The 19,290-nt window shown below is 38.9% G+C and overlaps 1 protein-coding gene across 38 annotated transcripts in view; it reads left to right on the top strand.

Moving 5' to 3' along the window:
• Window positions 1-19,290, top strand: part of celf2 (cugbp, Elav-like family member 2) — a 430,922-nt gene that overhangs the window by 274,745 nt on the left and 136,887 nt on the right. For 16 of the 38 annotated variants that reach the window (XM_073945703.1, XM_073945701.1, XM_073945688.1 and 13 more), the window contains exon 1: window positions 7,943-8,156. The exons of the other annotated variants lie outside the window; for them this stretch is intronic. In XM_073945703.1, the coding sequence (XP_073801804.1) occupies window positions 8,038-8,156 (119 nt within the window). In that variant the 5' untranslated portion in view covers window positions 7,943-8,037. Of the gene's footprint in view, window positions 1-7,942; window positions 8,157-19,290 lie in introns of those variants that run through there. 38 annotated transcript variants of the gene reach the window in all.

Raw genomic sequence — 19,290 nt, 5'->3', positions numbered from 1 at the left:
AATGTTCGGGATGGGTTGTCATGCCTAGGAGTGTCTCAGCATTGACCTTTTTAATCAGAGTTATAGACAAAACAATTAGGCGTAAGAGAAGATGTGTGAATAACAAAGAGAGAGAGAGAGAGAGAGAGAGAGAGAGAGAGAGAGAGAGATAGTGGGCTTTAAACACTGGAGGAAAAGAATGGTATGGTGTCATAGGGATAAAATGGAATGGAGGATTGAGAGAGAGGGAATAATTCAAGGAAGCACAGAGGAAGAAGATTCTCTAACTAGGTCATTTCATTAAACTGTAAATGCAATACAAGGACTTGACAGAGAACGTTATGTTTGTGCGATGGACTGTACATGATTTTATAATCGGCCTGCTTTGGCTTTGTGTGTGTCCTGTGTGTGTCTGTGTGTGTGTGTTTGCACACATTGTCCCAGGGCATTGTCTGTACATGCATCTCTCTCACCCCATCTCCCTCAAACATACTTTTTTTTTTAACTTTTTTTTATTGTCTTTTCTTAACTCATATCTCCTCTTCTCATTTTATTTCTCCTCTTCCATTCTTATTTCCTATTGGTCTCTCCTCTCTTCTTTTGTCCACGTCTTGTTTACTGTTACTCTTATAACTTGTTTTTGTCTCATCCTGTCTTTTCTCATTTTATCTCATGTTGTCTAATTTAACCAATTTGTATTTTTTTTGCCTCTGCTCTCCTTTCTTCTTTTGTCCATGTCTTGTTTATTTCTCTCATCATTTGTTTTTGTCTCATCTGGTTTCTTCTCATTTTATCTCATGTTGTTTCATCTAATTTAATCTTATTCTTTTTGTCGTAACTCTCCTCTCTTCTTTTGTCAGCGTCTTTTTTTACCTCTCATGTTTTTTATTGCTCTCAGCTTGTCTCTTCTCTTCTCATTTTGGCCTCTATTTTAACGATTTAGGCACAAAGTCTAAAGCACATGGTGCAAAAGCATTAATGGCATGTCTAAATTCACTTTTGCTATTTTGAGGATGGAAAAATTAGCTTTGTACTTTGGTGCATGGTATAGCAGGGTTGTGCTTATTCTCTTAATGAGTTATGGGTGGGTTTTGAGCATAACGTGCATTAAACCAATCCGAGTGTCATATCCCATTCCCTTTAAGAGTCGGCTGCGTCGCACCATGGCGCATTTGCTATTTACATGGCGGACTTTGTAAGTGGAAAAACTGAATGCTTCACTAGCGAGAAAACAGTTAAACAGAGCTTCTGCAATGAGAGGATAAAGAATGAACCTCCTCCATTTGGCCTCTTTACTTTCCATCTCTTCATACTTTTTTTTGTCTCGTCTCATCTGTTCACTTTTTGTCTTGTCTCATTTCTTCTCTGCTCTTTCTAGTCTAATTCTTTTTTCAATACTTCTCATCTCTGTTTTTATCACATTTTGATTCTCCTTTTCTTTAACCATGTCTCTTTTTGCCATCTTGTTTCTTTGTATTTTCTTTTACATGTAATATTAATTTTAATGATAATAATTGTTGCATAAAATACTGATTTTAGATCATATTTATTTATTTATTTATTTATTCTTATTTGTTCTAATAAATTCTCCTTGTCTTATCTTATTTGATCGGTTACGTTACTGTTTTTCAGTTTCTTTCTTTTTTCTTTTCTTTTTCCTTTATTGTTTGTTTATCTCATCTCATTTTGTTAATCTCATCTGGTTACTTTTTTTTTCATCTCTTCTTGTCTCTTCTCTTGCCTTAATATTGCACTAATCGCTCATAATGGGCCCTATGGACTCAACCAATTGAGTGTGATCAGGCATCTGCTTCAGACTCAGCTAATCAAATGCCATTGCCAGAGATCATAAGAAAGCAGTGATCACGTCTGGCGTATATTTTCTCTTTCGCTGTCAGCAACAGCTTGACTTCAACCCTCACGCAGACAAACACGTAGATATTCTTGTTGCGAAACAAATGCCAAAAAATACCCCCCCGGAACACAAAAGGCTTTTGCGAATCGCAATGAAAAAACAGCATGAATTAGAATTGATCTGTAATACATTTGGCATTTTCGTCTAGCCGTTAAGTTTCCTGCCCACATCCGACTATATGCCTGTCAGTCAGAAACACTCGCTGCTGGACAACCATTACATTTACTCTGACTAGCTCATGTGAGACTGGCAGAAGGGCTGACGGTAGACAAATACAGATGGAGAAAAAAGCAAAGGAGGCGGCAGATGGAGCAGAGAGACATTTGGAGCTGGTTATTTCACGCATCTGACCAATTTTATTTGCATGACTTCTGTAATGGAATCAGTACAGCCAGTGTAATTCTGATCAGCATCAAAAGAAAACAACTTTTCTTTTTTATGTGTTGAGATCTGCATCTGTTGAAGAAGTTACTCTTTTATGACATTAAAGAAATAGTTCACCCAAAGCCTAAAAATTACCCTTATTTTTTCCTCAACTTCAAGCCATCCTTGTGTGACTTACTGTATGTCAGAAACACAGTCAGAGTGATTATATCCTGAGTCTTCGATGCTGTGTAATGGTGTCAGACAGTGACTTTTTTTTAAGCTTCAAAAAGTGCAGAAATCTGTCATTAAACTTACTCAAAAAGCTACAGCATGGAGTTTAAACTACAAAATGGATGTTAAACTATAGCATGGAATTTCAAAATAAAATTAATTTAAAGCTAATCCAACTTAGTTTGTCCAATGGTGCATTCACACCAGATGTGGATGATGCGTCAATTGTAACTGATTTACATGTTGAGTCAAGGCAAAGACATGAATAGACATATTGTGGCGCGATTTGCTCAAATGAGGAGGCACGCGTGACGCGATTCGCATTAATGAAGCAGAGCAAGTTGAGCATTTTGTGTGTTTGACTCGTTTAACATGCAAATTATGTGAAATTTGTTGCAAAATCTGACTTTCAGCAGACAATTGTGCCGCTTTAACTAATCAGGAGCTCTCGTGATTATGACATAGTGGCTGTTGTTGGTGTCCCGAAGAGAAATCCTCTTGCCGACACCAGACAACAGTTTAGCAAACTGGTATTAAACAAAATCACAATCTCTTTTAAGAGTAATACGCTTAAGTGTCCTTCTAGACTTCATTTCATGGCACCAGGTAAACAACATGAGGCACTTCTCTACTTCAGCCTATGTAAAACGGTGAGCGATAAAACGATGCAGTCCTCTGTAGCGCACCCACATGTCGTCTGTAATAGTGTTGTCCTGGTACTAAAGTTTTAAAAACGACCATTACCGGCTAACATTTAAGCGCCGCTGAGTGCGTTATTAAACAGTTGATTTGCCATAGTATTCACCAGTGCTCAACAGAAATGACTGTGATTGACCATGAAGGTCACCAGTTTACCGCTCTTCACAGATTGAAAACACAGATACATGGAAACCGGAGCGTTTTAAAGCCACAAACATCAGTCGATTCATCAAGTGGATCACTCGTCTGTGTTTGCACTTGGTAAACATTGTGAAGTGTGGTGGGTGAACTGATGACCTTTACGGCCAATCGCTATAATTTCGGTTGAGCACGTGAACACTTTATGGCAAATCAGTGCTGTTTAAGAATGCCATCAAAAGTGCCTTAAATGTTAGTGGGTAATTGATGTTTTTTTTTTATTTCAGTTCTGAAATTTTGTATTGTGACAAGGCTAATATAGTGAAAGAATCCGTTCATTAACTTGAGTTTGATAAAAGGCATCTAAAATGTGTGTTTGGAAGAGAAAACGTTAGCTAACTAGTGCCATTTCCCTTAACATAAGCTGAAAATAAGGTCCCTTTTTATTTTCACCATTCATTCAGTACGGACCTTCACGTCACCCAGAAGGCAGTGCAAGTATACATTTGTGTCACTTTCTCTTCGCTTTTAAGACATCACAACATTCCTATTCGAGTCCTAGCAATACTTCCTAGTTTCTTCCCACCACAACCTCAATTTGGCTGTTTTAAATGGCGCCCACTTGAAATCAGGCTATTGTGAAGTGAATTTGACACTCAAATGAATTTTGAGCAAACTGAAAATGTTCACGCATCCGTTTATACACGAATAGTGTGAACACAGCATAACAGAAAAAAGTCATCTACACAGAATATATTTTGAGGATGAGCAAATTATGGTGTAATTTTCAATTTGGGGGGGACTATTACTTTAATGGGGACACTCAGGATCGCAGGTGCTTTGGTAAACAAATTATTGCTAGTGTTATAAACAATCATAGCCAAGCATGCAAGGTGCGACATAAAAAAGTTTGCCCTTTAATGAATCTGTGCCCTTGATCCTCTGATGTGTTTTTCTCCAGATGAAACTTTCATGAGCCGTAATAAACACAATGCATTTTTAAACAGGCAGATCTGGAAGACATTTGGAAGAGAGGGAGAGAGAGTGAGAAACTTGTGAAAGGAGGAGACATTTAAAGGGAGACGAGGTAAATGTGTTTATCTGGACTAGAGATGGAGAGATGAGAGATGGAGGGGTAGGAACCAATGAGAGATGGAGGGGTAGGAACAGATGGTGAAAAGAAAGAGCAATGACAAGAGGTTATTTTCAGATAAGTGTGACTCTTTAACAAAATGTGCCCACTGGGAGGAAAAATGGGCTTCTTAGAATTGCACATATAACGCTCACACTCAGAACCCTCGTTTAGACTAATCCACGTCCCTGGTGATTTTATGCTTTCCCATCGTCGGACTAATTTATCAAAACAATGGTCCTCAAAAACCCTCTGTTGTTGTTTCCAAGATGAAAAAAAAAGTTCAAGAGCAGCATTGACACATAACCTATCCTGGCCCTTGTTCAAATTTTGGCAGGCTATACAGGACACAATAAAGCATTCAATAGTATAATGATAGTCTCAAGCAACCAGACCTACAAGCTGGTAGTAGAACAGTCGGCCTGGGCTCTTTTTGCAGTTTTAATTGGCCGAGGGCTGCCTGACTGACAAGTAAAACTACCAATCATGATTAAGGGGCATGCAAATATAAAGTCAACACCTCTGCAATAACAGACCAGCATCAAATAATAAATTATTCATTGAGGAACGTTGTGTTCAGTTGTCAAGCACAATAAAATCCAGTGTTTAGCTGATGCTGATAAGCACTCATTGTCAATGCTGTAAATGCGACGGCTTTGTTTCCAGGTGGACTGATAAAGAATGTGACATACACATCTCCTGAATATTCTGTGGAGTTCAACTAATATGATGATGACTTTTGAAGCTTCCCATTTTGTGTTCTTTATGCAACAGACATACATTTTAAGCTTGTTAACATTAATACACTGTGAGTTAACAACTAACAATGAACAACTTTATTTTCATTAAATGTGGTTCATTGCTTGTTCATGCTAGTCAATACATGAACTAAATCGTTATTTTAAAAGTTTGACTGTTTTTAAACAAGTTGATAAGGATATCTGGGTCCAGGAATCTTGGGAAAAAAACTTTATAATATGCGGTGTTTATTTACATGTACTATCAACACAGTGGCAGTACAGAAATGATTGAAAATCAGTGGTCCTTTAAAGGGGTCATGAACTGAGAAATCAAATTTCCCTGGATCGTTTGACATTAAAGAGATCATTGTATTCTGAAAATATCCTGTAAGCTTCAGAACTCAAAACTTTATTGTTAGTCTAAAAAACCGCTTATGTTGAAGTCAGTCTGTCGAAATGACAGGTTTTAAATGTGCCAATTAATTTTTTTATAGTACTGCAGTAGTAGTATGTAGTAGTAATGCTCCCTTCTACATCACGTCCAGTTTAGCTCTACACACTTATTCACACATGTAGGTAAATAACCAGAGTGCCGAACACTGTGAATGGAACTCTGACATGCTACATCCGCCATTTTGTCATGATCACATGACCTACTGTACCCGCGTCACTTCACTCCCATTTACGAATTTTCTCACAGTGCATCATGAGATAACATAGCGTACATGAGATGCACACTTCAGAATCTCGCCGGGAGTAGTAGGTCATCTGGGCACCTCTCGCATACTGTTTTTCGAATTCTATGAATTCAGGCATACTACTCGACTTGCATACTGTGTACTATATAGTATGGAAGTATGCGATTTCGGACACAGCCCAAATGATAAATATAGTTCAGAAGATAACAAGATGGTGTGCGGAGCCAAAGTGTGGCAAAACACATGGCCTTCCTTGTGATCCCATGAAAGGGTGGATGGAATTTATTTACGTAGGTAGCTAAAGTGCATTACTTAAAACTTCGTCTTTTATCAATTAAGTTGATTAGTTTACAAACAAGGGACAATTCAACACTCGATTTTTAAAAAGACTATGTTACCATGACAATGATTTATCCAAAAACTGAACGATTTTCCCCTTGCATTAAAAAAATCACATCTACTAAACGTTTTTTAAAACAATCTGCCTTTACACATATTCACGAAAATGCCAAAATGCTAACAGCACCTCTAAGAAAGTGACAAATTGCTGTTATCGTCACAATGCTTGTGTCTATTTATTATTTGATTTGTGTATAAGATGCTTATCTACTTTTAGTTGTAATGTGAACGATTTTCCCCTTGCATTAAAAATACTAAAGTAAATCACATCTACACAACCTATTTTAAAACAATCTGCGTTTACACATGTTCGCGAAAATGCTAAAATGCTGAAGGTACCTCTAGGAAAGTGACAGAATGCCGTTAGTGGCACAGTGCTTGTGGTTTGTGTATATGCTTATGTACTCATAAGCTCATGTACTCTTAAACTCATGCCCATGTACTCCACCATTGTATTTTTGATTGTGCTTGCCTTTAATCTACTGTGCCCTAAACACCTACTACGCATGTGTGAAATTGGCTTTTTTTAATAATAAACTTATTACAGTGAAAACAAAAACAATCTCATTCATAACTGAATGGAGTTACATGAGTTTTTGCATTGATTTGCTCACCGATGTCTTCTGCATAGTCCTCTATCTGTCGATTGATATTATTTACATTTTAAAAAATCTGATTCATTGACAACATTTAATTGAAACATGCTTTTTTGAAGCTCTGCAATAAAACAAACGAACATAAAAAGGCCAAATTAGAAATTATGATCTCCTTAAAAGGTATTTAGTTCTCACTATCTTCTCAGATGGGACAGTGGACTGAATTAAAGGTTACAATGGGCCAACTTTGGCCCGCGAGCCCTACTTTCGGCATATCTGGTTTAGATGAAAAATGATAATGGTGGCAATGTTGTTGTGTAAACAAATAGGCTCAATGCAAGTTGGTATGAAACTGAAAACATTGTATAAACTGTCCCTACAAGTGGCTGACTATATTGATTACACCAGTAATGTCACACCACACAACTTTTGCTTATTTTATTTCACATATAGTTGTCTAAGTATAGTACTGCTTCACAGTAATCACAGGAGCAACAAGGGAAGTTTATGACCCCCTTTATCAAACTTCTTGATTTATTCAACTCGGCTGTTTCCCCTACCTTTTAATTCATCAGCATTTAATTAACAAGAAACAATGATAATTGTTTTAGTCTGTTTAGAGACACACGGATATCCCATTTCTCACCTTTTCAAATCTTTTGATGTTGACGACTACAAAATTGGACAAAGATGGCTTTTCTCCAGATAGAACAAAGTTAACAGCCATAGAGTCCAGGCTAGTTCTTGAAGGTGTTCAAACTCTGCTTCTTCATTCGTTATTTTCATGTGAATATATGGAGATATGAGCTGTCCTCGGGGTTGTTGGGCATCCTGGACAACAGCGGGCTTCCCAATTCTAGCCAGCACCAGGCTAACAGCACTAGCTCTGGCCCAAAAACAACATGAGCTGTCAGAAAGGGTTATCACAGCCCAGTGAATCAGACAGGAGGAGGGAGGGACAAGGGGAAGGAGGAGGGAGCTGGTGAGGGCTGGATGGGTGGGAGTGGGAGTGTTACTGCGAGAGAGAGACAGAGAGAGAGAGAGGATTCAGACGCTAGAGAAAGGGCCAGCGTACACCCACCACAACTGAAAGCACAAGGATTGTGTGCGTGTGTAGTGCGTGCTTGCGTTCGGAGTAACGGCGATGTTGGAGCACTCGTCTGAGCTGGGCTTTGTGCCGAGTGTGTGTGTGGACAGCATGCGATACCCATCCACCGCGAACAGCGCTGTCTCCATGAGGAGCACAGAGGAACTACTGCTGAGGTAAAGCTGTCCCTGGACAGCACACAAAGACATGCATGCTTACACACACACGCACACACACACTAGCTCTGAAAGGTTTGTCGCTCATAGCTGCAGGCATGCGACGAGTCGTTACAGGAATGTTTGGTTGATGGAAGCCCTGCAGATTTGTTGGCGCGGTTCATTGACATGCCGCTTGTAGGCCGTTTGAGCTGTGTGTGTATGCAGTTGTGGTTTTGTCAAATTGCGGGACCCTGCCTGTGCCGTACCACCTGCACTTGTCATGCCGACCATTAAATTGTGCAGCTTGCAACGTTTCCCTCTCTAGTTTCTCTTCCCCGCTGTTCAATTTTAGCCTCTCGGAAGGCTGAAGAGTTGATACAGCTATAGAGAAGTGTTTGAAGATGAGCGTGCATGCACACGATATCGCATGTGTGTGTGTGTGTGTGTGCACGCATGGAAAAGAGATTCATTCCTGATAATAAAACTGTTAATGCAAATCACTGTTCTTACTTATTGCAGTTGCCGTCTTAATCTGTATTAATGTGTCCCACAAAGTGAGCGAGTAAATTTGCCTACATTTAAGTGTGTAAACACACTTGCGAAGATGTAAATTCAGAGTTTGTTTGGATGTAATAATCGCATTAAACAAAGAGAGGGACAAGCTGGAGGGGTTAAGCCCCGTCCCGCCGCTAGAAAGATGTCTGCTTTTGTTTGCACGCCTCTCTGACGATTGGATTTGGAGGGGTGGAGGGGTCTGGAGAGGGATGGAGAGATGGAGGGAGGGTAGCGCTGAAAGCGTTCTCAACAATGGGACGCCCCGACAATGAGGCTGCCACTCACTTTGTGGCGTGTTTTCTACCTCTCTCTTCTCTCTGTCTCTAGACATTTTTTTAAAGTGGAGAAGGGTGCTAATCAGGCCGTGTCGGGTTGGTTTTTATCCCGGGGTTACGGGCGGTTAATAACGCAGGCGTTTAATGTGCGGAGTGTAATGGGGTGTGAGGGCATTAGTTGGGCCAGAGAGGCGTCCATGTTGGTTTAAAGAGTAGATTTATGGCCTTTTACTCATTCATTGTGCTTGTGCTCAATGGCTTTTAAAATAGCCCCAGAGGAACATGAATCTCTCCAATGACTGCGGTCAGGTCTTCTGCTGTAACACACATACACTTACACACATGCACCTTGGCCGTAACTCAGCCTCCTCCAATAGAGAAATGTCAAATGGAAGTGTGCAGTACAAGAGATGCCCAAGTGTGTGTATAGGCAGGCTCATTAGAGGAATCTAACCATATGTTAGCAATCAAATCCCAACTCAGATAGAGCTAAATCTATGGCCTTGATAACAGTTGCCGTTATTGGACACGAAAATGATTTATGGGTGCCACAGGAAGGGCTACATACATGGGAAAACCACACATGCCGGGACTGTAAATAAATCTATTGCATGTGCCCCTGGCAACTGATGCAATGCTTCATTTGTTGAGGAGCCCCATCGATTTATGCTTTAATCTCTCTGGTGCTGAGTGTCCAATGATATCTAGAAATGCAGTTACTTTATTTACAATTGATGGTAATATTATTGATAATGAAGATCTTTTAAATATATATGTTGTGATGCTACTTATGTGGGCTGTCTACCTAGCCATCAGATTGAACATCACTGTTTTATGCCTAGAGAACTGCCTACCTAGACATAATTTCTCAGAAAAAAACTGATAAACTTCTTGCCTAGACATCATTTTTGGACAAAAAGCTGATGGGCTGCCTGCTTCGACAGCATTTTTAGTCACCATAGGCATCTTCAAATGTTCATTCATGATGGCCAGAAGTGTAGGCAGCTAGATTATCTAGCACAGCCTGTAGGAGTGTTCTTTTGAGAACTTTAGCTGACAGAGCTATTTAAATGCTTTTTTAAAGGCTGAATGTGGAAGTTGAAGGGTTAAGCAATCATGGATGACACCGGGTCAGTTTGCGCTTCACGGTGTATCATAAAAGCTTATGCTTTCTTCCTAAAACCACTCATACAGCACTGCCGACTTTCTGCTACAAACATTGGAGTCTGCACTCTGCAATTAGTGGCTTGGAAAACCTTTCATTGCGGTAAAACAAGGCGATGGCGGTCGTGTCTGTGTGTGACTGTGGTGAAGAGCTTCTGTCAATGTGAATTCTGAGATATGTTTGCAAGTGTGTTTAAGAAATGGGTTTTTTTTGGGGTGGGTTTTTTTTGTACTATGAGAGAATGACCTGTCCCTAGGTGCCCACCGTCGAGCTGTGGCTCAGTGGAGCTGCGCGAGTTTCAAATGAAAATAAATGAGAAGCAGTGACCAGCACTCTCAGGGTCCCGCTTTAATGAGGGGAAAGGGGGAGGGATGTTGAAACAAAGGATTGGGGGGGTGGGTTGAGAAAAAAAAGAAAGGAGAAAAAGCCTCCTTAATGAATGTAGGACTTGGTGAGAAATGGCAAATTTATTTAAACTCCAATTTCGCTACCCAAGACCTGTTCAATTAAACCAGTAAGGTTCACTGCACTGGGCAGGAATCACTCTGAGACTGGCGTTCTGGGATAGCGAGAGGCAGAAATGGGACTTTAATTTGAATGCTGGGTGATTTATGATTTAGGTGGCAGATTCTGTTGTAGATCAATATGACAGAACAGTAGCATGGGGGAGTTTAGGCTGCCGTGCAGTGCAATATGCTGATATGATGTCCTGTGATGTCATAATAGCATTACAACTGGTTGGCATGGTTGTAATATAAACAACAGGGGTCGAGTTAATGTAGTAGATTATACAAGCTAGTGATCCCAGATTACAGTGACAGGCTTACACATATGCACTCTCTAGCAAACCACAATCCTCGAGGGGGTAATAGAGTTACTGTCAAATGTGGCTTTAAACCACCTGTGTTATTATTCAGATTGATAGTTAAAAACATGTTGACAGTTCAAATAGTTAGTGGACTCAAGAAAGTCAACACTTGTACAAATTCACTCTTCTGTTGACCACAAAGTAGCCAAATGGCATGCAGTCTAACTGCTAAAGTCCAAATATTTCAATACACCGAATTTCAAAGCTTTAACCGGATCCACAGATTCCACATATGCATATTATCAGAGCTCCACACAGTTCTCATAGTGTTCTTCACTGAAAATGAATGAATTAAGGTTTATCTGAGATAGCCAAAAATGACATATTCATTAGATCATCAGTGCACACGTGTCTGTGTGTGCTTATCTAGGATCTCTAATATCCAACGGACCATAACTGAGAGAATGTGTATACTGTGTGTGCTCTCACCCAAATGAGCACACTCACTGCTTTACATAATCCATGAGTTAATCAAATATTCATGAGCCCAAACAGACTCCTCTGACAGACCGCTGACAGCCCGTCTGTCCGTCTGCATGCACACGGCTATATGTTAGGCCTGGCAACAGTGTGCAACAATATAAATGCATCAGAAGGTAGAGATTTTTTTTTGTTTGTATTTTTTAGAATTGTTGTCAGTTAGAAAGACTGTCATATATTATTTACATGTGGGAGCAACTTTAGTTGTTTACCGATATCAAGCACTACAAACTTGGCTGCATTTACTCAACTGATATACATTCACCGGCCACTTTATTAGGTACACCTTACTAGCATCGGGTTGGACCCTCTTTTGCCTTCAGAGCTGCCTTAAACCTTCGTGGCACAGGTTCAACAAGGTAGTGGAAATATTTCTCAGAGATTTTCCTCCATGTTGACATGATAGCATCACACAGTGGCTGCAGATTTGTCAGCTGAACATCTATGATGTGAATCTCCTGTTCCAAAGCATCCCAAAAATGCTCTATTGGATTGAGTTCTGGTGACTGTGGAGGTCATTTGAGTACAGTGAACTAATCTTCATGTTCAAGAAACCACTTTGAGATGATTTGCACTTTGACATGACGCGCTATCCTGCAGGAAGTAACTATCAGAAGATGGGTACAGTGTGGTCGCAAAGGCATGGACATGGTCAGCAACAATTCTCAGGTTGGCTGTGACTTTGACATGATACTCAATTATTACTAATGGGCCCAAAGTGAGCCAAGAAAATTTCCCCCACACCCGGTGTAGTCTTCTGCTGCTGTAGCCCATCCACATCAAGGTTTAACATGTTGTCATACCTTGGTTGTAGCGAGTGGTTATTTGAGTTACTGTTGCCTTTCTATCAGCTGGAACCAGCCTTGCCATTCTCCTCTGACCTCTGGCATCAACAAGGAATTTGCACCCACAGAACTGCCGCTCACTGGATATTTTTTCTTTTTTTCTGACCATTCTCTGGAAACCCTAGAGATGGTTTTGCATAAAAATCCCAGTAGATCAGCATTTTCTGAAATACTCAGACCAGCCTGTCAGGCAACAACAACCATGCCACGTTCAAAGTCACTTAAATCACCTTTCTTTTCCATTCTGATGCAGCAGATCATCTTGACCATGTTTACATGCCTAAATGCATTGAGTTGCTGCCATGTGTTTGGCTGATTAGAAATTTGCGCCTGCAAGCAGTTGGAGAGGTGTACCTAATAAAGTGGCCTGGTGAGTGTATAATATGCATATTGTAAATGTTTCAAATATGGCTGGACTTTGAAATTGTGACTCAAATCTAAAAAAGTTGGCAGATGTTTTGTATAAACCTAAAGTACAACCAATCAATTACACATGTTTTATAATATCACTTCTACCAACCAACCTAAGATTCTTGCATGCTTAGGGACACTATTAAATCATGAGGTGCTGAATTTCAATTTAGCTAAAAATTATTGAAGTTTATGAAAATGAATTTATGTAATTTTGTTGTTGCTCTACCGCAGCAAGCATTTTGTAAGTGTGTGTGTTTAGAAGAATTTTAATAGACGTCTAATAGATGTCTAAACATGGACCTCTTGACTGAACCAAGGCTTAATTTGGCCATTGAAAGTCTAATAGCATAAAATGTTTGTCCAAAAATAGGCTAGTAATCAAATACATAGGAATAGAACAAATGTGAAGTGTGTCTATTTGATAACTAGTCTATTCTTGGACTATCGTTAGACGTTTATATCTTCACTGACAGCCCAAACCTAGCCTTGTTTTAGCCAAAAATGTCTGTTTAACACAATTAAATAGCAATTAAATAGCAATTAAATTTCTGGTGAGTGATTTTAAAACGTTAATGGTTTGTCATATTTAAGAAAAATGCACCAGCTACTTTAAACTACAGAGAAACAAACATTCGCTAATCCAATTTATCTTTCTTTTACAAGTTAATAATTATCATTTGCATGGTGTTTTTGAAGTTTTGCCATCTCTATTGGAAAATGCATTGAATTTTATGTATAAGCACCTAGATTGAGGCATATTTTGAATCTTTTGTGCTATAAGGGATGTCTGCAGTTTGGGAAGTTATGGCAGGCTTCCTTTCAAAATCTCCGTCCTACAAAGATACCATTGAGACCAGCAAAGGACAAGGACTACATTTGTCATTTGGAGTTTCCCAAGGGAGCTCGCCAACACCTCCCTTTGCAGCCACTACGCTTCTTCAATTTTTTATAAGACCACCCTTAATATGTGCCGTCTTTTTTCCCGCCCCATATCTGCCATCTTTAACGTATTCTCCTTCGTCTTATCCCTCACAAATCTACCTTCCCTGCCCCCATCGCTTTCTCTTTCTCTCTCTCTGAACTCCTGGTGTACTATTTTTATATCTGTGCATTGCAGCCTGCCGGGCCTTGCTTTCTCTCTCTCTTTCTCTTGTCTCCTTGCTCTCCTCCTACGTGGTCAATCAATACGTGTTATAGGCCAGCTGGGTCCAGACCCAAGGGGGAGAGACGTACAGAGAGAGAGAGAAGGTGTGAGAAAGAGAGAGAGAGAGAGAGAGAGAGAGAGAGGAGCAGAACACAAAGAACAAGGACCCCAACAAAATGAGGCATAACTAGAATGCAAGAAGCTCAGCCCAGAGCATTTATGCTAAAATAATAAACTATTTGCTGGAGGTTATCATGATATGAATCACTTTCGAACCTGCAGATATGTAATATGAAGGTATGGTGACTGATGATTCAGAATTGTCTGAACACTGTGTGTGGTTTGGTGAATAAAATGAAGGGTTTGTTTGTGTGTGTGTGTGTGTGTGTGTGTGTGTGTGTGTGTGTGTGTGTGTGTGTGTGTGTGTGTGTGTGTGTGTGTGTGTGTGTGTTTCCATTGGCCTTCTGTGATTTAAAACACTGCTCTTTCTTTCTATATATCTATCTCTGTCTCTTCTTAATAATAAAGGGAAATAGTAATGCATTCAGCAGGTTGGTGGCAAAAAAATCAAGTTAAGTCTCTAAGGAGAAGGTTAGGGAAAGCCAAAAAAATGACAAGAAAGGTACAGGAAGAGGTAAAAGGGTAACAATAACAACTGCAGGAGGAAGAACAAGGAAACCTTTGACCTGAGAGTGTTGAGAGAGAGATAGAGGAGACGAGAGATGAGGGGAACTCATATGAAAGACGTCTTGTGGCTAAATTCCATTATCTTCTGTGAGAGAGAATTATATCAGCCCTTAAGTGCTTTCATCAGACTTCTTAACCCCGAGAGAAGGACATAGAAGAGGAAGGCAGAAAGATTGAAGGATGTTCAGGGGGCGACACGAAGGTCTGTGGCCTGAGTTCTTGTCCTGAACTGCTTGAGCCTCCAATTTTACCACACGCAAATTGTCTTTACCACCTCCCAGATATCAGTAAAACAGCTGTCCTGAGAAATCACTTCTTTCCCTGTTGCCCCTCTAGAAGTAAAGAATGTCGGAGTCAAACAGAACCATTCGCTGTGTTTTCACTACAGAAAAGTGAGTTCTGAAATGGAAAAACATTGATTTCCCTCATCAATGTCAGTCAGGTCAGGTTTACAAACATCCATAGTGATGGGTCGTTCCAGAATAATTTGTTAATTTTGAACGAATCTTTAATGTGAAAACAATGGGTCTTTTCAGTGAGTGATTCGTTCATTTGCGCAATCGCACATTTGTTCAGATTGAGGAAAAGATTAGTTCATCTCTCGAGTCCTCTATCAGGTTTTTGAGTTTCATCACGGAAAAGACAGAAGCCAATCAAATGCAGTTAGAGCCGAAAAAAGATTTGATCCGCTAATCTCTCGAGGTTTTAGTTTGAGTCGTTCGTTCATCACGTGAAAGACAGAACCCAATCATATGCAGTCAGAGCTAGAAAAAGATTTGATCCGTTCATTTCTCGAGTCCTCTGTTTGAGTTGATCGTTCATCATGTGAAATACAGAAGCCAATCATATGCAGTCAGAGCCGGAAATAGATGTAATCTGTTAATCTCTCGAGGTTTTGGTTTGAGTCCTTCATTCATCATGTGAAAGACAGAAACCAATCATACGCATTTAGTGCCTGAAAAAGCTCTGATCTTACGCATTGGTTAAGCATATTTGAAACTGTCAGTGTCAGGTGAATGAACAACTCAAATTTAAAGACATGCCAGATGAGGTGATCAGGCTAAATCATAGAAAAAATACCAGGTAAACAACAAAGAGTTGTCTTCTCTTTCTTAGTAGTAGTAGATGTGTTTGGAGGCAACTCATAACATTTTAATGTTATTTTGGCAAATTGAACAAAATGAATGATTCATTTATTTTGAGTCAGTAAAATGATCTGAACTTCCCATCACTGAACATCGAGTTGGTGGCCTTGAGTATATTTGAAAAGTATAGCAAAGCACTTAAAGAATTAGTTCACCCGAAACGGAAAATTCTATTATTAATTATTCACTCTCATGTCGCTCCAAAACCCTGAGACATTTGTTCTTTATCAGAACACAAATTAAAAGATTTTAGATGAAATCTAAAACTAGAAGACTAGATAAGGAACCAGAAACATTGCCAAAACATTCCATGTGACTTCAGTGGTCCAACTGTTATCATACAAAGATCCAAGAACACTTTTTATGCAAGGGTAAATCTGTAAATATGACTATGTTTGTATATTTTCTCACATAACAAGTGAGGGTGTGCATTTATCAGTATGTCGAATTGCCAATAGAGTCAGAAGTGCAAAACGCCAGGGTTGTATTGCCTGTAGTAAACACACACCCTGATCTTATGTGGAGGACCCAATTTAAAAAAGTTCTTTTTACAGTTTTAAATGTGTTTTTGAAGCTTCGTATGATTACAGTTCAACCAGCGAAGTCAAATAAAACATTTTGACAATATTTGTAATTCTATTTCTTGACTTTGAATGTCTCGTGACTGTTGTTGTGTATGGACAGAGAGCTATTGGATGTTCAACGCAATCTCATGGCAATTTGTAACTTTCAGATTTAGTGGCTAATTTGTATAAATTTGTACAATCTAATTCATACAATTTAGTAGGATTTGCTCATTACCTAATGACAGTTGGGTTTAGAGGTGGGGTTGGATGCCACGTCTGCTTTTTAAAATTGTACATTTTCGTGTGACTGAACTTGAATTATCCACTAAAAATACTTACAATTTCTCGTAAGATCAGGCTGGGATGTCTTCTAAAGCATCATGTGCCTTACAGGATTGAACATGAGGATGAGCAATTACTGTAGTAACCACATTTTCCTCTTTTGGGTGAACCAATCCTGTTAAAAAGCTTAAAAATAAAGTGTTTCGTATAAATTGATGTATGGAAATGTACCTTTGAAGCAAAAACTATTCTTTAGAAATGTCTATTTGACATCATACAGTACGCAAGCAAATAAGATTCTTGGTTAGTATTGTGTGTTCGCAGTCTTCCCTGAGCGCTCACCCCTATTTCTTTCATCTAAGCCTGGCTCTCTTTGGGTTTACTGCTGAATTCTTTTTTTTTTTTCTCCAAATAGAAGCCCATTTGGTGAATTCATCATCTCCATAACATGCGGAACAGCAATGCCGAGCATTCGTAAATTGCTTCTTTATTGCACAATCCATTATGTAATGGTATATTTGCTCAAGGTAGTAGATATCGCTTTGTGCGAGAAAGGCGGGATGTTTTGTAAAGCCGTCCAGAAGTCACAATGCATTTCTTTTTTTTCTTTTTGTCCTAAAAGTGATTTGGTCTAAAGTGTTTTTTTATATTTTAGGTGCGTGGGCAGTGTGTTTGTGAGTTTAGGCCTACATATATTGATTATATAATGCATTAACGTCAGAATTGTTATATATTATCTACTGTATTTATGTGGTATCTTATGAATCACCTCTGCTGAACTGTCCAAGCTGGAGGCGTTGTTTACAACTTTGTTTCTTTGAGGGAAAGTTGACCCCACCGGATCAGTTTGCACATTATAATAATTTGTGTAAAATCATTACAGAACTCTCGGTCTATATCTAAACCGTCTCTAAGGATCTGGCTCTGGGGTTAGTTTCGTCTTCTGTTTTTCTCATGAATGTTACAGTAGAAGGAAATATTGATTGTGCATCCTTGCATGCACAAACACCTCCCTTGAATGCATGCAAATGCAAGCACATTGCTGGCTACAGGTCATAACAGACCATAACACGTGTTTTGTTCATCGCAGTTTCTCGAAACTCTTTTCTGCGGCTTTAATTTGGCTATTTGTTGCTGGTTATCGCACTTTAATTCCATGCAACTGCTTTTTAATGACAGCTCAAATCCTTCATTGCGCACAGTCTTTAAGGACAAGCTTGGCCCATTATGGATTTTTTTTGTTTTGTTCAGAAGCTTTTGGCTGAATATTTTGTTGTCTAATTACCATGGACAATTTAAAAGCATAAACTGCAAGGCTTTGCGTTTTTTTTTTATGGTTCCTAATTCAAGCAGCATATCTCCAGATCGTTTTTTTCTTATTTATTTTATATTTTATAGAGTCAGACTGCAGAATGCGAGGCACAACATCCTCTTCTTCCCCATCATTTGTGTGTGTATATAGGCATTAAGCATGAGTGTTTCCCATGACCTAGTTCCTGCACGTGCTCAGTAGAAGCGCAGCTCGAGACCCCCTTCCCCTGGGGGCACACGAGGGGAAAACAAAAAGAAAGCGCGCTCTTTCATACGCATGAACGGATGAGCACAGGAAAACTGGGATGCGCCTCGTATCGCATTCGGCGTTCGATGCGGTAAATACACTGATGCAATAAATCTACAATACCTAAAGGTTGCTTTATCATCTCTCAACCTGATTTTGGCTCAGGCTGAAGCTCATTATAGTATATTTATCTCTGTAATAACCGATATTTCGAACAATGCTGGGCTGCTTTTCATACTGAAGACGTGATGGGGAAAATGCAGGGTTGTTCCTAGAAGCTAGAATGCTTTATTTTTCGTTCTTTCTTTCCTCTGTGGAACACAAAACAAAGACATTTTGCTCAGTTAGTGTTATTTTGTCCTGGCTACAATGAAAGTGAATGGGGCTAGAGATAATGAAGCTATTTTAGAGCTATTGTTGAGGGCAGTATTTTCAGGACATTCATATGGGCTGCTTCCAAAATCACTTACTTCCCGCCTATATAATAAGCAAGAAAAGCACATATGGCAAAATTAGTTTGTTTTAGTACTCCAAAAAAAAGTAGTGCATAATTATTATGCAAGCCAATATTCTCATTATATATTTTTCCCTCAAGCACATTTGACCAAGTCTAAACTTTATTAATATTAATAACTAGGAGTTTTATATATGTAAACATTATTCAGTTAGTACATTAAGGTCTGAAAATGAAAAATGCCTCATATTTAAATGTACATTATTATTGAGGAAATTTTATACAATATATAAAATTTAAATTAAGATGTGAAGATTACATTATTACATATATATATATTACATATTACATTATATATTACATTTCAGAGATTGTCATTTCTAATTTGATGTAATCTTTTTTTGTTTGTCTTATTGGTGAGCTACAAAAATACTAAATAAAATTGAATGTTCCGAATAAAAGTAAATGACTTTTTAAAATGTAAACACTGTCACTCAAAGGATAGAGGACCCTGCTGAAGACATCGACAAGCAAATCAAGGCAAAAACTAGAGTAATTATGTTATAAATTGGTTTGTTTTTTTTATTACTGTAATAAGTTGATAATAAAATGTAAAACAAAAACTGTATTAAATAATATAAAACACTGTTTCTATTCATTTTTAAATATTATTAAATAAATTAGGAAATTACCCTTGGTAAATTAGCCCACCTA

This window comes from Danio rerio, chromosome 4 (genome assembly GCF_049306965.1).
Source record: "Danio rerio strain Tuebingen ecotype United States chromosome 4, GRCz12tu, whole genome shotgun sequence".
Taxonomy (NCBI): domain Eukaryota; kingdom Metazoa; phylum Chordata; class Actinopteri; order Cypriniformes; family Danionidae; genus Danio; species Danio rerio.
This window is presented reverse-complemented; position numbering and strand designations above follow the sequence as displayed.